At 34.1% G+C, this 26,529-nt stretch overlaps 2 protein-coding genes across 4 annotated transcripts in view; one reads left to right on the top strand and one right to left on the bottom strand.

Annotated features, from left to right (window-relative positions):
* Window positions 1–16,191, bottom strand: part of LOC127834740 (zinc finger B-box domain-containing protein 1-like) — a 45,538-nt gene extending 29,347 nt beyond the window's left edge. Inside the window, exons 1-6 of one of the 3 annotated variants that reach the window (XM_052360772.1) lie at window positions 15,909–16,191; window positions 13,109–13,181; window positions 7,839–7,952; window positions 6,449–6,539; window positions 4,461–4,506; window positions 3,597–3,721 (exon numbers count right to left, since the gene is read on the bottom strand). In XM_052360772.1, the coding sequence (XP_052216732.1) occupies window positions 3,597–3,721; window positions 4,461–4,506; window positions 6,449–6,539; window positions 7,839–7,952; window positions 13,109–13,176 (444 nt within the window). In that variant the 5' untranslated portion in view covers window positions 13,177–13,181; window positions 15,909–16,191. Of the gene's footprint in view, window positions 1–3,596; window positions 3,722–4,460; window positions 4,507–6,448; window positions 6,540–7,838; window positions 7,953–13,108; window positions 13,182–15,633; window positions 15,759–15,908 lie in introns of those variants that run through there. The other 2 variants (XM_052360771.1, XM_052360773.1) reach the window with 2 other exon arrangements.
* Window positions 16,192–19,203: 3,012 nt separating this feature from the next.
* Window positions 19,204–26,529, top strand: part of LOC127835765 (diacylglycerol kinase delta-like) — an 88,507-nt gene continuing 81,181 nt past the window's right edge. The window contains exons 1-3 of the mRNA XM_052362204.1: window positions 19,204–19,390; window positions 21,187–21,231; window positions 25,224–25,286. Of these exons, the coding sequence (XP_052218164.1) occupies window positions 19,241–19,390; window positions 21,187–21,231; window positions 25,224–25,286 (258 nt within the window). The 5' untranslated portion in view covers window positions 19,204–19,240. The remainder of the gene's footprint in view (window positions 19,391–21,186; window positions 21,232–25,223; window positions 25,287–26,529) is intronic.

Genomic DNA, 26,529 nt, shown 5'->3' with positions numbered 1-26,529 from the left:
TATATACAGATGTGACATAGACCCATGTATTTATATACAGATGTGACATAGACCCATGTATTTATATACAGATGTGACATTAGACCCATGTATTTATATACAGATGTGACATAGACCCATGTATTTATAAACAGATGTGACATAGACCCATGTATTTATATACAGATGTGACATAGACCTATGTATTTATATACAGATGTGACATAGACCCATGTATTTATATACAGATGTGACATTTACGGGATTATTTTTAAAGATCCAATGTTCCTATGATCTTAGCGGACCTCTGTTTCTAAAAACAATGATTTCCGTCTTTTGCTGGTTAATTGTCATACCAGTATATTCACAAAATTCCGATATAGAGTTCAATAGTGATTGTAGCTCGATCGCGGTATCAGCGCAGCTCGCACGTCATCGGCAAAAAGAATGCAAATTATGTCTGAAATGTCTTCGGTGATAAAAATACCCCAATGACCTATAGATTTTAGAAAGGTAGACAACTCATTCATGTATAAATTAAAAATTATTGTACTGGATATGTCCCCTTGTCTAGTGCCGATGTTACAATTGAAGTTTTGCGTGACATTTTGATCATTTATCCATACACATCCGCGTAGATTTGAATACATGGATTTTAATACTTGAAGAAGCTTCCCTCTGACACCATTTTTACACATAGTTGTAAATAGTTTATGAATAATCAAACTATCAAATGCTTTTTGGAAATCTACATATAGAACATAAAACCTACCACCAGGTTTACACGTATATTTTTGAACCATGCTTTGAAGAGTAAATAAATGATCAATGGTTGAATATCCCTTGCGAAAACCGGTTTGTGATTCTGCTATTTTATTGTTTAAATCAGCCCATTTGCATAATCTGTTGTATACGATATTGAAGAATATTTTATACATTACATTAATTAACGCTATACCTCTATAATTAGAGGGGTCATCTGTAGCGCCTGACTTATATACCGGCACAATTATACTATCCTGCCAAGTATTTGGAAAATGCCCTGTATTAAGAATCTTATTAAATAAGTCTCGAAGTAAAGGTGTTATCATATGCATCGTACTTTTATAAAATTCTGCCCCAATGCCATCGGACCCTTGCGATTTTCCATCTTTGAGTTTTGAGATACTTTTTATTATTTCTTCGTTAGTAATTTCTGTGTTTAAAATTTGATCTTGATCATCTTCAGTTTCGTTAACTAAGGTTTATATCATTTAGACTTGGTTGATTGTCTTTATAAAGGAGGCTTTTAAAATAATCGTACCATGCAAATGGATCTATATTACAAGAATCTTTGTTGTTCTTCTTATGACTACCTTTTATCAATTTCCAGAAAAACTCTGGTTTGGAACGCGATAAAACCAATTCGTTTCTTTTCTTCATTTGATACGCTTGTTTTTTGGCCAAGCACATATTTTTAAACGGAGTAATATAGAGTATTGATAATCCGACACATCATTACTTAACCGGAATCTTCGTAATGCTGCGTACTTCGTTTGTTTAGCCGCATTACATTCTCTATCCCACAACGGTTTATTTACTGAAGTGTCATTTCTATTAAGATAGTTTGTTTTATAATTAACCTTCATATCTGATGCAGCATATTTGTACATATTTAATATTTTATTGATCGCTTTGTCAATATCCGTGCATGCGATTGCTTCAAATATTTGCGAATGTTTAATGTTAAAACTGTTTTCAAATACTCTCATGAAATCTTGCTTGTGCACGTCTTTCCATTTATACTTTTCTATTTTTGGTAAGTGTATGATACCGTTATTTAAGTAATATTGATTGCCGCAGTAAGCACGAATGTTTTTCTTTTTGCCCAAAACCATTTTAGAACTAAAAGGCAAATGATCAGACTCGTCCCTCATCTCCACGCAAAAATAAGTAATATGAGAAAATAGTTCAGTGGATACAACATGGTAATCAACGACACTAGCGCCATTATTTGTACGACATGTATAATTTCCTAAAAAATCATCGTTGCTACGCCCATTTAAATATGCATACCTTGCGTAAAACAAACTTCAACGAGTGTTTTCCCAAAATTGTTATAACGTTCTGAGTCTTTATTATTACGTGGGCGATCAAAAGGATCCATGTTATAATCAACCTCTATGTTAAAAATGTTATCCACATTATCATCAGGTATGTAATCTAATAAAAAATTTGTGCGTGCGTTTAAAATCTCCTGCTAGGTATATACATGCATCAGCATAAAGTACTCTTAAAGAAGAAATATTAGAGTCAATAATAGTGATACCATTAATCTCAATCATTCTCTCATAATTTGGTGAAACTTCTGGCGACACATAGGCTTTATATAATATGATATCTTTTAAAGAGCTATAAATAGAACTTTTGATATACAGAACAATACAATCCTGATAGTTATGACATATTTGTGAAATAAAGTCAGAGGATACATATCATCATTCAAAGGCTAGATTTGAATACAAGATACAATTATCAGACAATGATTGTGAATGCATCACAAAACTTTGGCTCTGTGTGGAACACACGATTACAAATATTTTCATGTAGGTGATATCAGTAAGACCAGTATGAATGTATGACTAAAATCCCAAGCCAACATTGAACAATTTTTTTAAGATTGCATGTGGAAATTTAAGTTAAAACTTCAAACAGTAAATATTAAGTTAAATCAGGAACGATACTTTTCGCCTTAACTGGATTTTTGCTAAGAAGGGACTTCTTTTAAATGACCAATTTCCATAAAATTGGAAAATGTTGTCTCCAATGAGCCGGTGTATATTGCACAGGCTTATATGGGACGACACTTTGACACACATGCATTAAGACATGTTTTCCCCAGAGTAAGACACATGCATTAAGACACGTTTTCCCCTGAGTAAGACACATGCATTAAGTAACGTTTTCCCAGAGCAAGGCACATGCATTAAATCATTTTTTCCCAGAGCAAGGCACATGCATTAAATCATGTTTGCCCAGAGTAAGACACATGCATTTAATCATTTTTCCCAGAGCAAGACACATGCATTAAGCTCTGTTTTCCCATAGCAAGACACATGCATTAAATCATGTTTTCCCAGAGCAAGGCACATGCATTAAGCTCTGTTTTCCCAGAGCAACCCACATGCATTAAGCTCTGTTTTCCCAGAGCAAGGCACATGCATTACGCTCTGTTTTCCCAGAGCAAGACACATGCATTAGGCTCTGTTTTCCCAGAGCAAGACACATGCATTAAATCATGTTTTCCCAGAGCAAGACACATGCATTAAGCTATGTTTTCCCAGAGCAAGACACATGCATTAAATCATGTTTTCCCAGAGCAAGACACATGCATTAAATCATGTTTTCCCAGAGCAAGACACATGCATTAAGCTCTGTTTTCCCAGAGCAAGACACATGCATTAAATCATGTTTTCCCAGAGCAAGGCACATGCATTAAATCATGTTTTCCCAGAGCAAGACACATGCATTAAGCTCTGTTTTCCCAGAGCAAGACACATGCATTAAATCATGTTTTCCCAGAGCAAGGCACATGCATTAAGCTCTGTTTTCCCAGAGCAAGGTTCAAATGTTCTCACCACTGAGGCAGAGCGGTCCTCGCACTGACCACACTTGGGCCCCTTGGGTTTGTCCCTGGGGGTATGGGAGCCCCTCTGAGCGATGTAGGCCATCGTACCGGGCTGAGCGCTGCGTTCGGGCAGATCTAAGGCAGGAGGAGGAAACAGTTATTAAGTTCACAAAAATACTAAACAAAAATTATAATGTACCAAATGAAAATTGAAACCAATACATATGGCGCAGAAGATATGTTGTCCGCCTAGTGATCCAAAGGTCACAGTATGATCGCCACTGTGGGAGCGTTCTTAAGATTTCCCCTAAGGGCATACCCAGAAATGGACTCAATATGGTTTTAAAAACCCATAGGCTTTAGATGCATTCAAGCTAAAATAAATAGGTTACTCAGTTCATGTTGTATTTTTGTATAAGCTTTCAACTTCAGCTAAGAAAGTCTTTACAAAATCAAGCAATGGGAAAGTCTCCATTCATATTTAGAGCTTTACAGCGACAGAAAATTATTTATATATGTAACTTCTACCATGCACCCTTAATGTTTAGAAGAAAAAACAATACATCAATATAAAATGAACCCACTTTAATGAGCCCCTAGAAAATGGGGCTTAATGCATGTGAGTAAAGTGTTGTCCCAGATTGCAGTCAGCACAGGCTAATCAGAGATTACACTTCCACTTTAATTTAATTTGTTTGTCTATAAGAAGTTTCTTCTAAATGACAAGCTATTCAAAGCGGACAAGGTCATCCCTCATTGGCCTTTACTGACTGCACATGTGCAGGCTACTCCTGGACTACCCTTAAAGCCTATGAATGCGCACATGCATTATGCCCCATTTTCGCAGAGCACATCTCATATTGAAATACTTTACCAAGGGGCTTATCCTTCAAAATCTTTATTTTCCCTTTTGTTGGTGCCTGAAAGAATAAGAATAAACAAAATCATTAAGACACTAATCAGATGATCCTAAATTAATCAAATCAGTCAGGGAATGTCAGCACAAAATTCCGTAAAATCATTACTATTAGTGTGACGTTATATTTCTTTTATTTAGAGATTGCATATAATCACAAATTTAGGTGCCCAACAAAATATAGTTCAATTAGCAATTTTTTAGGTACGTTGAATTTACATCCGAAATTATTTTAGGATATTCATCCACCAATACAATAAAATAAAGTGTTTATAGCATCAGTGAGTGCGCTGATGAAAAACAACATTACCTTAAACAGGATGATTATTTAATATTAGTAAGTGTTGCAATATTATATCCCATTTATTTATATGTGTCATTCATGTATTTTCTTATCTGCTTTCACCCCAAACAAGGCTCTGAATTACTGCACTGTAGTGTCCATGATTGACACTTGATATTTAGGAGTTGCATAAAGAAAAACCCTGATAATCCCACCCATGAATGATTGCGAATGACTGCCACCAATTGGTAACTGGCCTCAATGAATCTACTAGTTCTGACAATTTTAAGACAGACACGTGCAGGTTAATTTTCTAATAAATTTACTACTTTCACTTTTACCTGATTTTCAGAAAATGTATTGTACATGTTATATTACATCTTTATTTAAATTCCCTTGTTGAATGTCTTATAAATTAATATAAACAGTTCTTGCACATTATGTTTCACAAGTTAAGCATGTTCATCTGAAATACTTTATACCAATTTGACATCAACTTCATCAAACCTTAAAATATTAACACATCGAAAAAATCATGCAATGCTTAAAATGGCAGAAGTTTATGTTTATACAAGGGACAAAATTGTCACAAAACCAGGTTTTCATTGTGAAAAAAAAATCTGAAAATTAACCCCCTTTGTAAGTTTGTTTTTAAAAAAAATCTATTTTTAGTCGTGGCGACCTTGACATGGGAGATATTGACGTGATTCTTTCGTGCGACACACCGTCCCATAATGGTGAACAAATGTGCCAAATGATTTTAAAATCTCACAATGAATGACATAGTTATGGCCAGGACAAGCTCATTTGTGGCCATTTTTGACCTTTGAACTCAAAGTGTGACCTTGACCTTGGAGATATCGACATAATTATTTCGCGCGACACACCGTCCAATGATGGTGAACAAATGTGCCAAATGATTTTAAAATCTGACAATGAACGACATAGTTATGGCCCGGACAAGCTTGTTCCGCCAGCCCGCCAGCCAGCCAGCCAGCCCGCCAGCCAGCCAGCCCGCCCGCATTCGCCAATCTAATAACCAGTTTTTTCCTTCGGAAAACCTGGTTAAAAATACGTATTGTCAATAATGGACAGACTTTCACGTTTCAAAATGAAGTGAAAAGTCAATGGATTGTTGGGGTAATGGGTCATCAAATACCTACACAGCATGAATGCAGTAATTTATTCTGTGAGGTATGGTATGTATTAGGAATCAAAAGATTCCAGATAACACGTATCTTTGGGGATAACGTTTCTTAAAAGACTTATCCCTTATTCCTCATGACAAATGTGACAACTTCCCTTATTGTATCAAAAGGTAACAAGCTGTATAAATAGTTTTCACAGTTATTTGTCACTGTATGTTATGGCGATTTGCAAGTTTTGAATCAGTTAATTTGCACTTTAAACATCAGAAAAGCATAAATATAATGGTCCACACTACAGAAAAACCGGGCTTCATGCATGTAGATAAAGTGTCATCACAGATTAATCAAGGACAACACTTCCACTGTTATTTTTTGTTTAAACCAAGTCTTTCGAAACAGAAATCCACTTAAGGCAGAAGTGTTGTCCCTGATTGCACAGGCTTATCTGAGACAACATTTAAAGCACATGCATAAAGCTAAGTTTTCCTAGACCACAGCTAAGTATAATAACTCACGCTTTTGCTCTTCTTTCTTGCCAGAACCTCCTCTGCGTAGGTCGTCAGCGAGCCTTGTTGACCGCTCTTCCAGAAGCCTCCCCCTTGACGTCTTAATAAACAAGACAGCATGTGCAGTGAATATGAGTCGTGCCATGCGAAAACAGAGCTTAATGGATGTGTGCAGACAGTCTCACCAGATGACACCAATGTACAGTCTGCATAGGGTAATCATGGATGACACTTTTCACTTTTATTAAATTACTCATTAAAAGGAAGCTTTTTTAAAATAAAAATCTGATGTAGGCATTGTTGTCCCTGATGAGCCTGTAAAGACGGCACAGGCTTATATATGGGACAAAACTTAATCCACAGGCATTAAGCTACTTTTTCCCAGAGGGCAGTCATCTTTACCTAAACCATATCAAGCAGGCCAGTTCACTTTGCATATAACCACAAGCTAGAAGCATTGGAATAAGACGCAACGAAGATGACATGATCATGTCTTGACAATACGAAGACTTTCAGGAACGTAATAAGTAAAAGGGACAAGAATTTTGTAACACACATTACTAATACCACTTTAACAGCTATGTCCAATGATAAATAACTCAGGGATGTGTGGATCACTGGGGGCGAAAAGACTGTCTTGTACAGGTACACATAATGGTGCTAACATATTTAAATTTTCAATTTAAATCACGAAGTAGTTCCCTCCTTATGTTTGATTCTACAGCAATAAAATGGTCCAGCGCATGTTTATCAGAAATATAAGGATGAAGAAGCAAAAAGTGTCTTGAACATGTACACTTAATGTTACTTGAGAAATGTGGATCAAGTGCGTTCCCAAAAACTTTTAATTTGGAAAAATCAACAGACCAGCAAACAACTACAGTGAGTCCAATTACTTAAAGGGGTATAACAAAAATACCATAGTAAATAAAAAGTCTTAGGTCGTCTGGCTACCTTATCATGGAGATCATGGGTTTGATTACTACAGTGGGGGCATTGTTGAGACCTCTCTAATAGACATAAAGTACTGGTTCTAACCAGGAACGGACTCGAGATTGTTTCAATAAGCCTTTGTTTATTAACCTATTACCCTCAGTATCTTGCGCAATAAGGCTTTCGTTTCAACCCAGCTAAAAAAATTGATTTAACCCTTTCCCCCATAAGAAGCGAAGTGAAAACGGCTTTTGCAACTAGCATAAAACAAGAACAGTCTGCGAGTATCTTTCAGTCTGTTCAGGTTTCATGCTGTTTGCTTCTCAGCTTTGAAATGAAGACTTTAAAACTTGAATTTAGTAAGAAAGGTCTTAAATTAAATTTCACTTTTTAAGGGACTACAAATGCATCAAAATATGTATCTAAGTGGTAATGGTTTCAACAATCAAAACATCTGCCAGCTTACTCCCTCTCTTCTTTCTCCCTATTCATTGCCAGCTTGAGCTCTAGGAGGCGCTCTTCCATCTTCTTGCCCTCATGTTCCAGCTTCTTGGTCTCATCTTTGGCTCTCTTGAGGTTGCTGGAGTAGGCATAAATACAAATAATGTTATTGTTATGAGCTGGGATCTGGAGCAACTAGATTTAAAGCATGTGCCTAAAGTGTGGCCCTAGATTAGCCTGTGCAGTCAACACTGCAAGGCTCATATATAAGCTTCATCAGAAAATTAAGAGGCCCACCACATATTTTAGTGGCAATTTTAGTAGGCCCCTGTTAATTTTATTTCTATCCCTGTCAACAAAATTAATTTAATTATGACAATTTTCTATCTCATTGCTTTTAAAGAATATGTGATGAAATAAAAAACATCTCAATGGAAACGGGAGAGAATATTTATATCCAATATATAATACACTCAAAGAAATTGTGTGTGCACCAAACGTGAATTTATTTGGTGACTGCTATTGTTATTATTTGCTATGGATTTTACTTGATATTTCACACGGAGCACATGTGTAATTCCAATAACTATACATGAAGCTAACATTTTAATAATAAATTATTTAGAGAGAAAACAACTTTCCCTTAATATAATGTTAGTGCTTTATAACTTTTTATAGTGCATGACATCAAGAAAAAGACACTTGCCTGTACATAAAAGAACAACAACAGAATCTGCACAAAACTGGATAGATTGATAAATAGATAATAGTGAGGCTGATGGGTTGTGCTAATTTTGACAAAAGAATTTGGTTAATACACAAAAGCTAGTACAGAAAAAGGTGTAAACAAGAAATGAGAAGCAACAGTTACTGTGCTAAGAACAAAAAGAGGGCCAAGATGGCCCTAGTTCGCTCACCTGAGAGGAGTCGGTTCATTCAATCTTTACCAAACGTCACGCTTGACCTAGACATTGTCCAGACAAACATCCTGGTCAAGTTTCATCATTATTGAACCAAAACTCTGGCATACGGAGTGATTTTGTTTTTGTAACATTTGACCTGGTGACCTATATTTTGACTAGACCCCCTTACCAAACATCAAACTTTGCTTACAAAATAAATATTATGACCAAGATTCATAAAATCTGAAACAAAATTGTGACCTCTTGAGTGTTTACATGGATTTTGTACAATATAATGAAAATTTGAACAATATAAGGGCAATAATTATGGCATTAATTATGCAATCTTTTCACCAAGTTTCATGATGATTGGGCAAGAAATGTGACTAGAGTGTTCAAAGCTTTTTTTACTATATAAATATAAGAAAACTGCTCCCCCCCCCCCCCCGCCTGGCAGCCATGTTATTAAACTGACCGGAACAATTTTAAAACTCAACTCTCATATCAAGGAAACAAATGTTCTGACCAAATTTCATGAAAATTGGGCCAAAAATGTGACTTCTAGAGTGTTCACATGTTTCACTATATACATATAGAGAAAAATGCCCCGCCCACTGGCGGCCATGTTTTTTCACCGATCTGGACCATTTTCAAACTCATCCAAGATATCAATAAAACCAATGTTTTGACCATCTTTCATGATGATTGGGCAAAAATTGTGACTTCTAGAGTGTTTACAAGGTTTCTCTATAGCCAAATAAGGTAAACTGCCTCGCCCACTGGCGGCCATGTTTTTCAACGGACCAGAACCACTTTTAAACTCAACCAACATATCAGTAAGACAAACATTTTGACAAAGTTACATGAAGAAAGGGCATAAAATGTGACTTCTACAGTGTTTACAATTTTTTTCTTTTTTTTGACCTAGTGACATAGTTTTTGACCCGGCATGACCCAGTTTCGAACTTGACAGATATTTCATGGAGACAAAGCTTCTGACCAAGTTTCATGAAGATCAGACAAGAAATGTGGCCTCTAGAGTGTTTACAAACCAAATGTGGACGACGGACGGACAGACGACGGACAAAAACAGTTCACAAAAGCTCACCTGAGCAATCAGGTGAGCTAAAAATACAACATATTTACAAAGTTTCATCACAAACAGTAAGTGCTACACAACATAAAGTATTAATTGCATGAACAAACTTTTATGTAAACAATTTTATTAGAACATAACAAGATAATACACCATTATAATACTTTTTCTTTAGAGTTTGATGAGATTTGTATACGTTTTCAAGCTAATAACTACTGTAGATTCTTTTAATGCAGTCGACATGAAGTTTGGAGTATTCTTACAATCTGTTTTTTTTTGTTTGATCTTAAACACATTTTTATAATGTCTGGTATAAGACTTCAGACTGGAACAGTTGACTTAGTGGTTCACAGGACCCACAGTCTAAGGGCCCCTCATTTTGTGAAAAAACGAGTTGCAACTGTTGAAAAATGTGAACAATTGATTCACTAAATGTTCATAATTGTGAAACCAAATTTATTAAATTGTGAAAATTTGAGTCATGAACTCTGTTAAATTGTGAAAATTTTGACTCAGGAACTTCTTTTATTTGTGAAAAACGGCCATTCTTTAAGAGGACAAGCGCTGCACATAAATCCACGAAAATAAGTGTATGACAAATAATATGGGTTTCACAGTATCCTGACAGCCCTGGGCTATTGAATTGTAATTGAGCTACACATTTCACCTTTTTTGAACCAGATTGTAGTCCACAGATTACAAATGAACAACACATAGTGCTAAAGCATGCTGAACAGTTTTCCCCATGCTGTCCTTTGATAAATACATGTACATGTAAAATGCAGTGAGTATAAGGACTTGTTCACAGATTTTTTTTTCTTTGTAAATATTGTTTGCTCTTAATTAAATGAATATCTTTACAAACTAAGCAGCAGGAACTATAAACTTAAGCACTAGTATTATGATGAGAAAAGGGAATAGTCAACTAGGTACTCTAAAGGGTTATAAATATACAACCTCTTCAGTCTTGATTAAAAGACTGACAGTTTTCCTTTATACCATTTTGATTGGTACGTTTTTCTGCATATTTAAGGTGTTTTCAATGTCAATGAAAAACATTTGGATCATTCCATATTTTTAAAAATTTATTAAGTTGGCGGCGAATTTTTACGATTTTTGGCACCATTTTATGCAACGTCATTTATGACGTCATCATGTACAGAGTCATTAGATGTTTAACAAGAGATGTGTTTGTCAGAAACACAATGCCCTCTACTGCCCCGCATTGAAATAAAATTTCTATTTATCATTTGGCAGGTATAGGAATCATCTCCCTTTAAAGGTTATTACTTCCCTTGAATTTTGTCCAATCCAACCAGGGGAGGGGGGGGGGGGGGTCTCACAGTCAATTATGACCATGTCATACATCACTGATAACCAAAGCCTGTGGTTTAAAAGAGATCATAGCCAGAGTTGATCATGTATCTATGGACATAAGTCCACAGGTATGTAATGAACATCAAAGAAATTATAATTATATCTTTAAAAAAAAATTGACAAATCAATCATTTGGGTTATAAATAATCAAAATAATAAATCTGTACAGTACCTGTGAAAAGCGCTTCAATTCTTGGTAAGGAAATATATAATATGAGATTTATAATTATATAAATTACTTCCCTTGAAAATAATTGTCTGTAACAAATGTCTATTTTTAGTAGCAAATAATTAAAAGCCACTACTGTGACTGTAGATTCACCACTCAAAATGTGAAGCTCCATGAGATACACATGCATGCCAAATATATAAAGTATCTATGTTCAATATTGAATAATTTTCTCCCTTTTTAAAGCTTATTACTTCCCTTAAATCTGTATTTTTTACCGTAGACCGTAAAGGATGACCTTGACCTTGACCTTTTACCACAATGTGTTTGTCAGAAACACAGTGCTGCCTACTGCGCCGCTTTGATTTATTTAACAAAAATATATACGTGGGCAGGTCAGATAACTATGTCCATTTAAAGCTTATTACTTCCCTTGACTTTGTTTTTACGACCCTAGACCTTGAAGAATGATGTTCACCTTGAAATATTACCACTCAAAATGTGCAGCTCCATGAGATTCACATGCATGCCAAATATCAAGGTTCTATCTTCAATATTAAAAAAGTTATGGCCAACGTTAAAGTTTTTTTTCGGACGGACGGACAGACACACTGACTGACGGACAGTTCAACTGCTATATGCCATCCTACTGGGGGCATAAAAACATTTACTTTGTAATTTAAAGTGTGCTGTCAAAAGACATAAAATGTAGTTTGCAGATATTTTCCATTGTTTTGATGAAGGCATAATGCCAAAACGTTAATTAAAGTAGTAGAATCAGAGATTTATAATTATGGTACATTTTAATATTTATAGTGTTATCTTTCCCCTGTATGTGTACTGTTCAATCATTTATAGAAACTAGCACAATAATTTCAGACATGGGAATCAATCTGTGAACAGACCTTATTAATTAAAAAATTCAGATTGGTGAAATCTGACTTACGCTGTTACAAACCTGCAAAATTAAATTCATATTAAATTCAAATTATTAATTTGCTCTGTTAGTAGAAATTATATGTCTGGTCTTTGGTGTAAACGCCTCAATCAACCAATTTTCAAATTGTACATTTAAAAAACTTTCGAAGAAAGCTTAATTAAAAAGTTTTTAATTACCTATGTCATGCTACAGAAGATCATTTTATTAAAATATAAATAAATTTGTATATGTGTATGTAAACTTCTCTTATGTTTGTTTATCTGTATGCAAAGTCATGCTATTTTTGAAAAGGGGATCAAACATTCTTTTTATTGATTTTATATAATATTATTATATACTGATAGATATGATTTTATATAATTATATTATATACCAATACATAATATGACTTAAATAATGGGGCATTTGTTTCTATAAAACTGTCTACTACTACAACCTACTGGTTTCTATTTCCGTGCCTGATGGCTGGAAAGCAGACTACTGTTTAGTGTTATGTATCATACGTATCTATAACTATCCAAGCAACATTTATCCGAGCAAAAACCTGTTCTATTTTTAGACATGCCGTTCGCTAAAAACACTTGTAACATATTATGCTGACAGACTGATTTACTGACCAACAAATTGACTTAAAGACAGCGTTACATGAAAATATTGCCTCGCAAAAATGTGTTTTTTATTATATGTGTAACAAATACTAAGAAATTAGTATTTTTGACCTATATTTGAAATAAAACAATTTGATGTGAGTGTTATCAATAGTTATCTCAATATTTTATCAAATATACAGCAATATTTTGCTAAAACTTACTGTGCCTTTAATCTTGTTGAAACATCCTCCTTCTTGGTTGACAAATTAAAGCCTGGTCCAGCTGACATGATTTCTGAAATAACAAAGGTATCAATGACACCACGAAAACTCTTTAGATGCATTTATTTTTTGCATATAAAAGCCTGGAAGGAAATGTGTGCCTTGTAGAAGCCAAACAGCCTTGACCGTCATTACACTAGCGAGCAAACCTTTCCTAAGGATTTTATTAAGGCACGGGGGCAAAGACCATCAGTTAAAAATTTGATGCCATTTTTTATTATATTTCATGTGTCTTAAATTAATTTCCACCATCCATCAGACCTGATACAAGCACATAATGATATGTGAAGATTTGGTATTATTTAAGCACAGTGGACTTGAAGCCTTGGTTAAAAACCTATAGCAAAGTGCTCTACTAGTTGCAATAATCCAACTCCAGGTCACTCGGAGTTGCAACTGGAAATGTTTTTTTCATGTAAACTCCTTTTATCTGTAATATGAGCCTAATAAACTATTTTCTGGTATAAATAAACACAAACAGATCATAAATATATTCCTACTGCCCACATTAAAACAACTTACATGATATAGAGTGATTGCAGAATAATGATATTAATCCAAGTTTCAAACATGTCAATGGTTTTCATGAATAGTGTGTATGTTTTTTTTTGCAATGGACAATGCCGAGTATTTCGAATTTGAAAATATGCTAATTCTTAAATCAACTATCTACAGAATCCTTGGAAAGATAGAAAACGTGTCTAATCAACCAATCATGCTACATTGACTATCTCTGGATTCTCTGTAACATACCGGTAGATTGCATCGTCAATTCAAAACTTCCACTTTTGTTTTAAGAATCGCTTTTTATTAAGTTTTTGTTTTTAGCATATTTCGAGAGTAGAAAAGCTAATTGTCTATGACAACAGGAATTGTGTTTGATACAATGTATTATGTAGATTGATTCACAGAGCTCCAGATAAGGTTTTGTGAAATTCTTAAAGTTACTACCAGATTTTCAAAAATAATTCTTAACTCTGAAATTTTATTCTTAACGTTACTACTAAGTTTTGGAAAATAATTTTTAACTTTTCTAAATGACCTAAAAATAAATAATAATGGTTATTTTCATGCAAAAAATCATAATTAACATACTAGCAACTTAATTTAAATGAGTTCAACAGTGTCTGTTCAGTATTATACAATTTTATTTTTCAAATACCTTCATATGCCAAAACTGTGCTTAGATTGCATGCCTTCGATGAATTTTTACATATTTCACAATTAAAACGGGTCTCCCCTTCAATCAACGATTGGCCACGGGAATTGTCCCTTCCACTCGTTCAATGTTTTTTCTTTAAGTATGGACCTGTCGTGTCGCGTTTTTTTAGCTTTTCCGACTGTTTCGGCAACTGAACATACAACATCATATAAGATCTTTTCTATAATGTCTTTCTTAACATTCAACTTGGGCAACTTTGCGTACAATATGTTAAAAGCGTGTTTTTGAACGCTTTGCAGTTTTTTAGGATGCTCTCTGGGCGCCGCCATTGTTTTTTGACAGTTAGACTGTACGCTTTTATTGGAAAAAATGCGCTTTGTTAAACAAACCCGATAACCATTTTATATAAGCACAGAAAAGATCTTTAATACGCGAAAAGAACTCAATAAAAATCGATACGAACCGATGTAAAAATAATATTAGTAACTTGATTTTGTAATTGTTAATGGTACGGCAAGATTTTAAAATAAATATGTAACAGACTTGAAAATAATTCGTAATTACGAAAATACACATGCATGCCAAATATCAAGTTGCTATCTTCAATAGTGAAAAAGTTATGGCCAAGGTTAAATTTTTTTTTTCGACGGACTGACAGACTGACATACACACATACTGACATACTGATTGACGGACAGTTCAACTGCTATATGCCACCCTACCGGGGGCATAAAAACTACCGTACCGGTAAAGTGAAATCTAGCCCCCTTTGGAAAAAATAAAAAAGTATGTTTCTGAAATTGTCTCAACATTGATTTCTTCTAAAACCCAGCCCTTTAAGTTTAACCTTAGTATATAAAAAAATTAAATTACATGTATTCCTTATTTTAAAGTGTTTGTTTGCAAAAATCATCAACACTTATTTCCCTACATTGGTTGAAATAAAGGGATTTTTCCAAGCCAAAGGGTCCTGGCCTCATTCTCATTTTTACCTATCCCACTACATTGTAACTATCACTTATAACTTTCCAGTATTATCAGAGTAAAATATTTAGTCAATTAGTCAGATACACAATTTTACTATATGTGAAAATTTTGAATGATATTCTGATTGTCCAGTAACGTAGTCTTTTGCGCCGATTGTCATCCATGCTATTTCGGATTACGCACATTTCGGATAACATAAAGTACGCTACAGGCTACAGCATTTTAAAGAATAACTTTTCGTTTGACAAATAGAGTAAGCAATTATCCCCGTTATGTTATAAAATAAATTATATGCAAGCTTTACACGAAAATATACTCGAAATGAGCTGCAATTAATGGAATACCGCTTCTCTGCAGTCAGCGTCCAGCATCCAAGGTAAACAATTTCGGCTCTCGTTGTATGCGTTAGATCAACGAGAACGGTCTCGATATACAATAATGCTCGTGTATTATGCCCTTTATTTATATGTTGCTAGGCGATGCAGTAGCAAAACAGATGTATGACAAACTATTGAATTGTTTTACTTGTTTATCATAAAGTAGCTTCGTTCAGGCCTTAAATGTTAAGTTATTTGCCACAATAATACATACCTTAATTTAAGGCTTAAAACACTAGGACGAATATTAGCCGATAGTAACCGCGCACATATCTGGTCTTGACCCTTGACCTTACAGTGGATGATGACGATGATGATAATGTCGGGAATGCCGACACTTTAACACCAATCCGCTTGTTCCCCTTGCATGATAATACTTTGGACATAAATATGTATCGGATTTACACAAATTCATACGTGCTTTAGATAATGCAGTTAAATTATGTTTCTACGAGCGTCTGAATCCGTCACATTTCGTCGACACTCGACACTTGAACCAAGTTTTAAAGGGATCTTTTCACGATTTGGTAAATTGACAAAATTGAAAAAAGTTGTTTCAGATTCGCAAATTTTCGTTTTAGTTATGATATTTGTGAGGAAACAGTAATACTGAACATTTACCATGGTCTAATATAGCCATTATATGCATCTTTTGACGATTTTAAAACCTAAAAATTATAAAGCGTTGCAACGCGAAACGATTGAATAATTTGGAGAGTTCTGTTTTTGTCGTTAAATTTTGTGAAACTACGAAGATTGCTTATATAAGGTATAAAATACGTCAGCTATGTGTACACGGCGGAATAGCTCAGTAGGCTAAAGCGCTTTTACTTCAGGACTCTGGCAGGACTCCCGGGGTCACTGGTTCGAAACCTGGTCCGGGCTATGTTCTTTTCCTTTTTTAAATTTTATTCTTGATTTTTTACTGGAGCTTTTACGATCCAATGTTTACATTTATCGGTATAAAGCATTTAATGAATAAGTTAAAAAATGCCAAAATCTGTGAAAAGGCCTCTTTAAAAGCTGTATTATAACACTTAAAGCTGATCCAAAAAAAATACATTGCCTTAAAAATTTGTTCTACGATACTTCGCATGACTAGATTAATAACATTAGTCCAGGCCCGGTTGAACCACTAGGCGAACGAGATGTACGGCCGCCTAGGATCGAGGCATATGTTAATGTATGGGGCGGCAGTGTAGAGCTATTACCTACGTTAAATGTGTTATATATTTATAAATGTCCACCCTTTAGTAATAAATGGATTTAATATACAAAAAAATCAGCGTCGTGGGCGCTATGGGAGGGGGGGGGGGGGGCGCAGTGCGACAGTTTTGCATTGGGTGCCAAATACTCTGGCGCCGGGCCCGCATTTAAGTCTAACTTAAACCTTTAATTGATGAGTTTTAGACAAATTTAAATGAATTCATAGTTCTGCATTTGTGCCTTGTTTTTTCGGCGTAACACGAGCTTATCAAAAATATTGATAACATCCGATGAATAAATGTGATATTATTGTAAATAATTATCTAATCGGTGTCGGGATTGGACTTTGCGCTAGCTTTATTAGACCTGATACAAAATTAATATTGTGTTGTAATTAAGCACATCAAATACTTTTTTGTTCTATAAGGACGGTTATTTTAAAAGTTTGACTAAAAGCACATATCGAAGACGTTGTAAACAATATATGTACGTTCATTTTTTTTATATTTCTTACATAAAACTTATCGATTATGACAATTATAACAATGCCGATAGCGTTGTGCACACGTGCGCACGATTTTATGTATAGACGGACCTTAACGGTGAAAGCGGCGAACATCTTTATCGTCGATCTTGAAGGATGTCTGCCAAAAGGATTCTGTTTTACCCCAAATCGGGAAAATCGGACGGTCTCCACCAGGTAGCAGTGTCAACCGGGCTTGTTTTGTCTTATCTTTCTTCTGATCGCTTCATATGCGTTCATATATGTACGATTTATTGTTCTGCTTAAAAAATATCTCAAGGGCAGGCGTCCGGAATATCAGCGATCGCTGTACAGTTATCGTTATGGTGTCTAGCACTGCTTATACGCTAGGCCCCGAAAAAAAACCTTGCGTTGAGGCCGAAGAACACGCTTGCGTTGAATTTCTATTTTGACTACATGTTAGATGCTATTATCTACAGGCCGGTGCGGAACCGCCCATTTCACGGTGCGGAGCCGCCCATTTCACATATTAAACGTACGAGCGCTGTCTGGTCATCGGACAATCGCCGCCCCGTGCTCTCGGACTACGCGCCCCAATTTCAGTGAAGCTGTCCATCACCCAATGAAAATTGAGCCAAAAAAAGAAAAGCAACACCGCGCTTATAATTTGTTTAATCATACCCGGATCAAAATACGCTTTTATTTATTTCCAACATGGAGCTTGCTCCTTGAGGTTTTTTATTGAAAATCATAAGGATGATTATTCATAAGCGTTGTATTTTATTTTCGAAAATCTCATTAAATGAGTTCACCGCAAACACTTACAGTTAAAAACACGTCGTTTTTTAAGAAATATATTTACTGGAATTCGAACCTTGTATGACAAGATTTTAATTTAACAATCAATGGGTGTTTCGGTCAAAAAGTATTACATGTACATCTCTACCAATAGAATGTCCTTACACATCACATACATTTAAGAGATATTTATTTTAATACACGTTAATGTTTTGAAAACATAAACGAACGGCACTACAAATAGAGTTTGATAATTATTATCTGGTTAGATGAGACGTCAGAACACATGCGTGTACATATAATAAGTCATGCATTGACGCTTTGAAGACATGTCTTTCTCAAAACAAGGAGAATGTTAATCCATCAAACTTTACTGTTCATACCATGACAGCGATGTATACGACACTATGAGACTAACTTATGTTGCAAATGCGTTCTGAGCAATAAAATGTAATGGCATCAATCAACAAATGTCATAGGATGGATTAACATAATAATTTCCAAATACATTTTACATTCAGTTTCTATTCGCTTTACCGTTGCTGTTTAACACAATTTCCCACATGTTTACGCACGATATGCTATCTTCTCAGTTTGCACGTGTATGTAACGTATTGAATTAAACAATTATATACGCACTTTTAAAAATAAAACACCCTTTAGTTAACCATTAATTGCAAGGTTTTTTAAATGTGATTTCGAGCTAGGATTGAGATTATACCTAGGATTGAGATTATAACACTGACAATTCAGTGTAACTTCAGACAGCCCAAAGATCTACCAACAAATAGCTAAAATATTTCCAGATCGTCTGCCTAGTAGTTTAATTCGAACATGTTTACTTGACGTTGGTATATATCTAGATGATCTTCGAATTAATACTTTTTTAAGCTAAAATAATAACATGTATTTAAAAATCAACCGGAATTGATACTTCACGCTGAACATGGAAACAACTCTTCTTATTTCAAGCAGCATTTTAAAAAGCTTCGACAGGACAGATAATTGCGACTTCACGGAAGTACCCACTGCTCTCCCTTGAGTTTCCAATATCCAAAATGGCGGCGAGCAGAGTAGGCGACAAACGAACGCATGAAAAAGAGCAAGAAAGCAGCACTGTAGATGTTTCCTCGGACAGCGAAAGTGAACCAGAACCTGCAAAAATATTTCATAGAAGAATTTCTACGAACAGGGACATCAGAACCTCGGTATGTTCATTACAAATTGCCATCACATATGTCTAACCAGCGAGCTGTCAAGTGACAGACATTATAATTGTCACAACTTATCACGATTTCATTTGCTTGTAAAACGGGTACATTTGAAGCATATTTATCTGTAAGAATTTAAGAAGGCATTCTAAACTAAAATTAGTTTGTAAGCATGGTTATCGTTCATCCATATTGAACAAAAAAATGAGAATGTTTTCGTCTTAAAACAACAACAAAACATAAGCAATTGATTTTAAATTTAAGACCTTCTTGGATCTGTACTGTTAGAAAGTTAGAATAAAACAAAACTTCATCAAAACAGGACCAACAAACAATTGGTAACATTTTACAGACCCTCTTAACGTAAATGTTATCATTAAAGGATAAATCATATTTTATTTTAGAGGCAATTGAAAAATTTCATAAATGCACCACTTCATCAAATCAATAGCAGGCTTCCTGAAAAGGCTGGACCTCCGGTCTTGTCCGGCAAAATTTTTTATTGTCCGGCGAAGTTTCTTATATTGCCAGTCCTTATGACAGGCCAAACAAAATATGACTAAATATCGAAAAGTCTAATACTTGCCAAAAGAACGATTACATCCAATTGGAATCACTCTTTTCGTGAATTTTGAGCCTTTTTGTCATTAAGAACACTAACACGTTACTTGTTCCTAAGAGTACTCTCCCTTTGTTGTTGTTTTTCGAAAACGTCAATTTCATTGTTCCGACATATTACCATCTATCCAATTACAAAGGTTGTAACAAAAAACTACACATGAAAAAAATGCTTATACAAATGATCGAAATTGTCATATTTGAAGTTGTCATCATCATATATAAGTAATGTTTTGCTTTACGTTTCGTCGGAACGCATGAAATAACACGGAAATGTGCTTATATCAGTGTAATATCGCATTATTTTTGATAATATAAAACAGATAGTTTTGTAAAAGATTGATATTGTACGGAGAATAATATATAAGAGTATATTTTGTACAAGTTGACTACATAATTACATATTATATTGAATGAATCAAATATTTTAAAATAACAGACTCGGTGATTATATTTGCATAAGAACACATAATGATTTGATGTTATATGTTCCAAAATCAATTACTTATAGTTGTCCAATACTTACAGACAGGCTGCACACTGCAATAAATATGAGTTAAACATTACTAAATTCTTCAGTTATAAACTCACTCTGTTCAGTCAGGTGAATTTTTGTCCGGACAGGCTTACTTTTCCATCAGCCTGTCCGGTTGACAGGCACTGTTTGGGACTTTTCAGGAAGCCTGCAATAGAAGTTAGCACAAACCATCCTGTGTTCTTTTCTCTTCTATGAATGTTTACTTGTGAATGCACAACACAATTGGTCATAAATAATGTTCACTAAACACAATCAATCTTTTTTACATCAACATAACTAGTTTCTGGACATTGATTTAAAATGTTATATACTAAACCATGGGTTGAAATAAATTATCAACCAATAGGTAATATATTAAATATACCATTTTATATAATAATTAAATGATTAAATGAAAATGTAAGACATTGAAAGAATACTGAAAAAAGTCATTTGATTCAATAAACAATTGAAGTTAAAATATAATGAACACAAAGCAGTGTACATTCAGCAGTCAGATTTAAAACTAAATTCTAATTTATCCTCTTGTGTATTTGCCATAAATATCTATTACAGGGTATACAATTTAAAAAATATATTTTTCGTTAAAATACTTTAGTTTTGAACTAGTTTTGACAATATTTTTCTTTTCTTACAGGCTTGTACCAAACAAGGATTTCTAAACAAGCAGTCCAACTTTCAGGTAAAAAAAATTGTGGATGATTTTCTTGTGTTGTATCTGATGTCATTTCCTCGGATTAGTGTCGTTTTGGGGAAAAACTCTACAAATTTACAGAATTTGAGCAGCTAAAGAAAAAAGCCTGTTAACTACAATTACATGTATATTGCTGTACAAATTTGAGATCTATTAGATTGAGGTAGCTGTTTGGCTTGAAATTTTACAAGTCTTCACTCAAACCTGAAAACAATAGACGATAACAAAGGGCTGCTAAAATATATTTTTGAAACTAAGTAATATACAAAGTCAGGGATAGTGGATATTTGACCTGCTTGCAATGATTGCACAATGATACTGTTTAGCAGTTTCAACAGAATGTTCAGGACCAAATAATTGGTTCATAATTTCTATGAGTTATTGGTGAACTATTGTTATGATTTTTTGTAAAACAATTATTAGGAATTATTGGGAAAAAAATAATGCGTTATTTGTCAATTTAAAAGTACAAAGTATTCAATGTAAATTTATATTTGATAAGCAGATAGCCATTAAAGGTGTAATGTCTGTGACCCTTGTTTACACAGCTGTAATGTATATTTATATTTGATAAGCAGATAGGCATTAAAGGTGTAATTTCTGTGACCCTTGTTTACACAGCTGTTACACTGTTGATCGTCATTGTCACCATTTGAGACAAAGTTGCTAAAGTGGCCACACATTTTCAAAAGCACATATTATACAGTTATTTCATGGATGCTTGGTGAACAGTCAAAACTGTTGTCCCAATGTATCAGGGATGACTTTGGAACTGTTGCCAGAGGCCGATAACTTTTTTGTTACCTGATCAAATTTCTGTTAGTCTGCACGAGCGGCAACAGTTCAAACTATTGGCCAGTCAACAGTTCGAAATATTCACCGGTAACATTTTAAAACATTGCAACATGACTTTTTTTTATGAGGAAATGGCAAAAAATAATTAAATGTCATTTATATAAGGCAGCATGTTATAATTTAAAATAATGTTCTCTAAAATATATGAAAATAAACACATGTAAAACCCAAGAAGCCAAAGCATAAGTAGCCTTGGGCTGTCATTTATAAATATTTATTTATGAACATTAGTGCACATTATCAACATGTAAGAGTTTAAAACTGCAACCACTGAAGTATGAAAGCGTTAAAGATGATTTTTAGAATTCTAAGTTAGTGAAAGTCCAAAATCAGACTTTCACAAATATTTAAATATGAATGTGTTAATTGGATTTAAGATATTTGAAGATCGTATGTTTTCTTTTTCTTTTTCAGATTTTCATTTTTTTGGTACAATGTTTAATTACATAATTTTTAAACATTTATAAAGCATTACAGTTACTGTTTCATTGATGTTTGCAATTTTGAAGATTTTTTTATTATTTGTGTTGTTTGTCATGTTCACCTTTTTATGCCCACTAAGGAGGGCATATAGTGATTGCACTGTCCGTCTGTCAGTCCGTCTGTCCGTCACACTTTGCGTTTAGGTCTTGAAAAATGATCATAACTTCTATGTCCCTTCAGATGTAACATTCATATTTGGTATGCATGTGTATATGGACAAGTCCTTTCCGTACGCGCACAAATTTCGACCCCTTTGACCTTGACCTTGAACTTAGGGTCCACGTAAGTTTTCAAAAAATTTGTTTAGGTTTCAAAAAATGCTTATAATTTCTATCAAAGCGTTTATCGGGGGCATATGTCATCCTATAGAGACAGCTCTTGTTCAAAGAAAGCTTGCTTTGACATATATGAAGTTTCTTCATGTAAATTTTATAACTATGACTTTTATACATGTAATAAAAGGGTCAACATTCTTTACAAACAGTTTATTGAATTAATAATATCTTTATAGTGGGGGTGGGGGTAGACTGGCAAAGTGCAGTTTTTCTGTTCCAAATAAAGAAGTGACAACTTTCTTGGAGACAAGTAAAAGCCCTGTTACATCTAATTAATATATTAAAGAACATCTCAAGTTCAGTGTTTAGAGTTTAAAGTTAAAGTTGTTTGTAGTTGGCGTGATTTTAAGTATTATGGATATTAATTACCGTATTTTTCGGGGTATAAGTCGCGACTTTTTTACAGGCAAAAGTAACATGCGTCGTATGCTCCGGAGCGTCTTATGTATGTACAAAATCAATTTTTCCAAAGTCAGAATGTCAAATTTTTAAGTCAGAATTGCATAAATCCGCGAGTTTGATAACCATTTCCGGTAATTTGTTTCGCTGTTTTTGTAACATAGTTTTATTTTACACCGAGTCGGTAACACACTACTAGCGATACTATTGGGGTACTATACAGTTCTGTAACGTAAATTAAAAAAACGCAACAAAAAAGTAGTCGTCTGCTAAATTTATTTTACGAGCTAACCTTACGATTTTTACAACAATTTGTAACAAAAAATAACAAAGTACAACAAACGATTCCCGTTCTCCTTTGCGTACTGCAGGACTTCTAGCTTGAACGCTGCGGTGTAGCTTTTTCGTGAAGGCATTTTGAAAATGATGATATTGTCCGGCAAGTTTGAACTTTTATAGGGTGGCCCTTTGTATGTCGGTTTACTAATTGGCACCCGAAATCATTTAGGATTAACATGTTTAATGTGACGTTCTTCGTGTCAAACTGATAACGCTTCCCGTATCAGCGTTGATTGCGCAATGCAATATACACACTCCAAGAAAGGCCCCGAACTGTTGTTTGTCGATGGGGTGTCAATTAACGACTTAAATTGACTGGCGAATAATAAGTTTCTGTGATCACATTATGAACAGCCATTAAAATGTGTGAATTGCTCAAATTGAGCAATGCAATATACACACTCTTAGAAAGTGCCCGAACTGTTGTTTGTCAATAAGGTGCCAATTAAGGGCTTCAATTAACTGGCGAATAATAATTTAGTTTTTGTGATCACAGTTTGAACAGACATTAAAATGTGTGAATTACTCATAATACTAAGACTTAATAAATAAGCAATATTTTATTGTAAAAATGAATCAGATTCATCAAACCAAACAATTTGATATTGGTAAGCCTGTAACACCACACGTCTGCACAAGATTATCACGATAAAAATATTTAGCCCTTCTCATAACAGACTTCATTTTAAAGCGAGATTATACGATTTTGTCAAATATTTATTAATTTATATAAAATGTGTAAAAAAAACTTATTAAACATATATTGCAATATAAATTAAAATAAAAGTTAAGAAGAGCATGTGAATCTAAATTTAGTTTAACGGATCATTTTACTTTTCTTTGTTCTGTTAGAAAAGTGCGCGAAAATAAGCGTGGGTGTATACACTGTTAAAGAAAAAACAGTGTAGCGAAGAGAATGCTGTATCTTTGACGTTACGCTCATTTAGGTAGTTTATTATTGAAACAGGTAATGTTCTGTGTACTGATTTACAGGACAATCTGGTCAAGACTGGATTTAATTTTGGCTATTTTGAAATATGATCAGCAGTGTTAATTAGACTGCGATGTTTGGCAAAACAGATAAAAAATGTGCGAATGCAACGGCTTGCGGATATGGTCAATTATTACCGGTAATACATTGTTTTGAATGACATTTTTGTTTAAACTAATACTTTCAAATAAATTTAACGGAGAAAATATATAAAGACAATGAACATGTGAGAGGACAAATGAAAGCATCGTTTTAAGATGAATCTTCTATCTGAAATAAAACACGAAAGAGGATTAAACATTTAATGGATTAACATGTATGAATGCATATTTGGGAATATTTCATGATGATTTATGTGCGTCGTGTACGCCGGAGCGTCTTATGTATGGAAAAAAATAAAAAAAATGTTAAAAAATAGGGGGTGCGTCTTACATTCCGGTGCGACATATACCCCGAAAAATACGGTAAACATTTAAAAGACAATTTTAGTTAATTGGTAATTAAAGTACACAAAAAAATGTGATATCACATGATGTTATTTTAATAGTGATTTAAATTTGTATTAATTTGTATTACAGAGATCGAAAAGAAGATTCTTCAAATTAAAAGGAAGAAAATTGTACTATGCAAAAGACACAAAGGTACATGTATGATTTTTCTTTTTTGTTATTTTACTTTCTTTTTTCCAACTTTTATGTAGCAAATTTGTATCCCCCCACCCCACACTTTTCAGGAGGGGTCCCCTTGCCTGTCCATCATTCTGTCTGATGGATGTTTGTGTTGCTTGTTACTATAAAAAACAGTATTGCTGCTAATGGGCAGAATATTAACAAACAAATTATCCAATATTTAAGTTCGGATGTTTTCAACATATTCACAGTTATATACCCTTTTTATCCCGTCCAGAGCCATATCTTGGAAGTGATTTGGCGGATTTCATTGAAACTTGGTCTGAGTATATACATGGATAAGAGGATGATGCACGTCAAATGGCATTGTAACCATCTGTTAATAACAGAGTTATGGCCCTTTGTATCTTGAAAAGAATGCTTTTTTGAGTGTCAAATATAACACTTTTGTGTCCAGAAGCATATTGGCGGGGGATATCAATTGCTTGTTATATTAAAATTCACATTTTGTTAATTAAAGTCTCGTGTAAATGAAAAGTGTTGCTGTTAGAGGGCTGAAACTTTGCAAAGATATTAATCAAAATAAGAACTTGAACACCCTCATATTTTTGGGGGGAAGTTGTTCAACACATGACAATCACATTTAAACTGTTTTATGCGGACTCGAAAAAGAATTGCCCCTAGAAGGATGAATCTTTATAAACATGATACTTTAATGTGCTTGTGCACTTGCATGCTTCCATGTTTGATTCATTTCATTTTGATATAATCTGAGGATGAAATATATTTTTTTCCATTTGTAATGAGAACTACATTTAACTGAGCTCTCTGCATACATATTTTATTACACAAGACAGGCAAGTTGCAGTGAAGTCAATCTTATTTTTTGTCCTTTGTCTTAAAAAAGTCTGCTGTATTTCAGATTTATGAATATGACAACATACGAATCAACCATTTGAAAATTAAACATTTTTGCCTTTTCTTCAGCTATGGTATGGGCCAACAATTTTAAACACTCTACATGTAATCTACATAAACAGATATTAATTAATATGTGTGCTTTAACTTTTGAGTGTTTGAGAATTTGTAGCGATAGGTCTTAGGTTTTGATCACGGCACACTTGGTTCTGTATTGATCACCTGACTAAGCCTTTATTCTAATGTTTATCAATTTGAAACTATTACATTGTCCCTCTTTATTACAATCATGATGCTAAATATTTTGTGTGTTCTGTTTTCTTACTTATTTGAAGTC

Source organism: Dreissena polymorpha, chromosome 6, assembly GCF_020536995.1.
Source record: "Dreissena polymorpha isolate Duluth1 chromosome 6, UMN_Dpol_1.0, whole genome shotgun sequence".
NCBI lineage: Eukaryota > Metazoa > Mollusca > Bivalvia > Myida > Dreissenidae > Dreissena > Dreissena polymorpha.
The sequence above is the reverse complement of the archived record's forward strand: the minus strand, read 5'-3'. Positions and strand labels throughout refer to the sequence as shown.